The sequence below is a fragment of the Triticum aestivum genome, chromosome 2B (assembly GCF_018294505.1).
Source record: "Triticum aestivum cultivar Chinese Spring chromosome 2B, IWGSC CS RefSeq v2.1, whole genome shotgun sequence".
Classification (NCBI taxonomy): domain Eukaryota; kingdom Viridiplantae; phylum Streptophyta; class Magnoliopsida; order Poales; family Poaceae; genus Triticum; species Triticum aestivum.
In genome coordinates, this window is record NC_057798.1 from 716825003 (window position 1) to 716826828 (window position 1826).

A 1826-nucleotide genomic window follows, 5' to 3' on the forward strand; every position below is an offset into this window, starting at 1 on the left:
TAAGTGAGTTTTCTGTAAAACTATGTGACGAACCAAAAATATTAAGTTTTTAACTAGTACACAAAATATATAAATAAAAAGTAAAATAGGTATAGATACAGATATCTAGGTTTTTTCGAGCGGATTTTCTGGACCATATAGGTATGCCTGTTCGGGAGTCAAGAGTTTTTACGGACTCGTTCACATAGGTAACCCATAAAAGACCGCAATCTTACCCCAGCGCCTACCAAACAGGCTTCCGATCTGAGGCGCACTACGGCGGCAGAGATCAAGTCTTGCAGGAACAACATGGCATCGAGCACTGGGCTGCCTAACCAAGTCGTCGCAACGTATTGCCGGCAAGAAAAGCGTGCACGCATCGCCGGGATCCCCATGGACCCTAACTGGTAAAGTGGAGCTCCTGTTACCCCGATCAATGACGGGAATATCTCTTCTCACCTGATGGTATTCTATCGTACTATGGGGCTTGCAGGAGGGACTGGGCAGACCTGATCGCCGGGCCTGCAGGCCTGATCGCCGAGCGTGTCCTCGCGGACGATGTTGCCGACTACCTCCGCTTCCGCATGGTGTGCCGGACGTGGCGGCATTGCACGGCTTCCCCGCATGGGTACGGCAGCCTGGACCGCCGGTTCCACCCCCGGCGGTGGATCATGCTCCCGCAAACCATGGGCGATGTCCGGAAGCGCCGCACCTTCATGAACGTCTCGACCGGGGAGCGCCTCCAGGTGAACCTCCCGGAGCTCTGCTACCAGCACGTGTTCGGGACCACCTCCGACGGCCTCGTCGTGTTGTGCGACAGGCGCACCTACGCCATCCGCCTCCTCAACCCGCTCACCCGGCAGCTTACTAGCCTCCCGGACGCAACCACGCTGCAGTACACGGCGAGCAGCCAACAGCGTACCAGCGGGTACACACTGAAGTTCCTGCAAGTGTTTGGAGCCGGTCTCGCCGACGACTCGACCGTGGCCCTCTACTTTGGCGGGACCTGGCTGGCCACCGCCAAGCCCGGCGATAAGCAGTGGACGCGGTTGCACCACATATGGGACAACATGATCATTGCAACCTTGCCGTTCGCAGGCCGCTTCTACTGCGTCACCGAGAAGGCCATCATGGCGCTGGACACCAGCCAGCGGCAGCCGCGGCTGGTGGTGGCGGCCGGACTGGGCGATTTGGGTTCTACTAATGTGTGGTACGACCGGACCATGAAACTAGTGGACAATGGCGGGGAGCTGGTTTTGGCGCGTCGGATCCCGTTGGACAGTAAGAACCCTCTTCGAGGTGGCTACGAGGCGCACCGGGTGGATTTGGAAGCGGGAATCACCTTGCCCATGCAACAAGGGTTTGGTGGACGTGCCTTGTTCGTCGGCACACCAAGCCACCTGGGGCCAGGGCGTGCTCTGTTGTTGCCCGCCGGGCTGTTCTCTCATGTCCTTGGTGACACCGTTTACTTGTGCAACGCCACCATTGCTGACCCGCCGAGAATTGAGGCCTGCCGCCTCCTTTACGGCCATGCCCGGTCAGGGAGCGCCATTGGGCCCACTGGTCTCTCATATGGCCACCACAGCAGAGTCTACATTGGTGATGCCCGGCCATGCAGCGTCATCGACCACGTGTCTCGCTACGTATGTGGTTCGAAGATCATTGTAAAGCAGCGTCGTCATCACAGTGAACGACAGGCGCGCCATGGCCCGACTAGTGTGCACATCAAATCTGTGTAATATATGGGTTGCCAAAGCCAATAGTTCTGCTCGATTTCTTATGAAGCTGATTAATTGTACTATAATTGCTATCCTACCGTTGATGATCAGTTTCTTATGTTGCTTAAA

The 1826-nt window shown here is 56.4% G+C and overlaps 1 protein-coding gene across 1 annotated transcript; it reads left to right on the top strand.

Moving 5' to 3' along the window:
- Nucleotides 1-222: 222 nt before the first annotated feature.
- Nucleotides 223-1826, top strand: LOC123042265 (uncharacterized). The gene is made up of 2 exons (XM_044464750.1): nucleotides 223-386; nucleotides 473-1826. Exons 1-2 carry the CDS (start codon nucleotides 289-291, stop codon nucleotides 1716-1718), a joined length of 1344 nt encoding a protein of 447 aa, XP_044320685.1. The 5' UTR covers nucleotides 223-288; the 3' UTR covers nucleotides 1719-1826.

What these genes read in the sequence shown, in the direction of transcription:
- LOC123042265 (XM_044464750.1), top strand. Translation starts at nt 289, where the DNA reads ATGGCATCGAGCACTGGGCTGCCTAACCAAGTCGTCGCAACGTATTGC. An exon ending in ATCCCCATGGACCCTAACTG is followed by an intron (nt 387 to 472) that starts GTAAAGTGGAGC and finishes TGGGGCTTGCAG; the next exon opens with GAGGGACTGGGCAGACCTGA.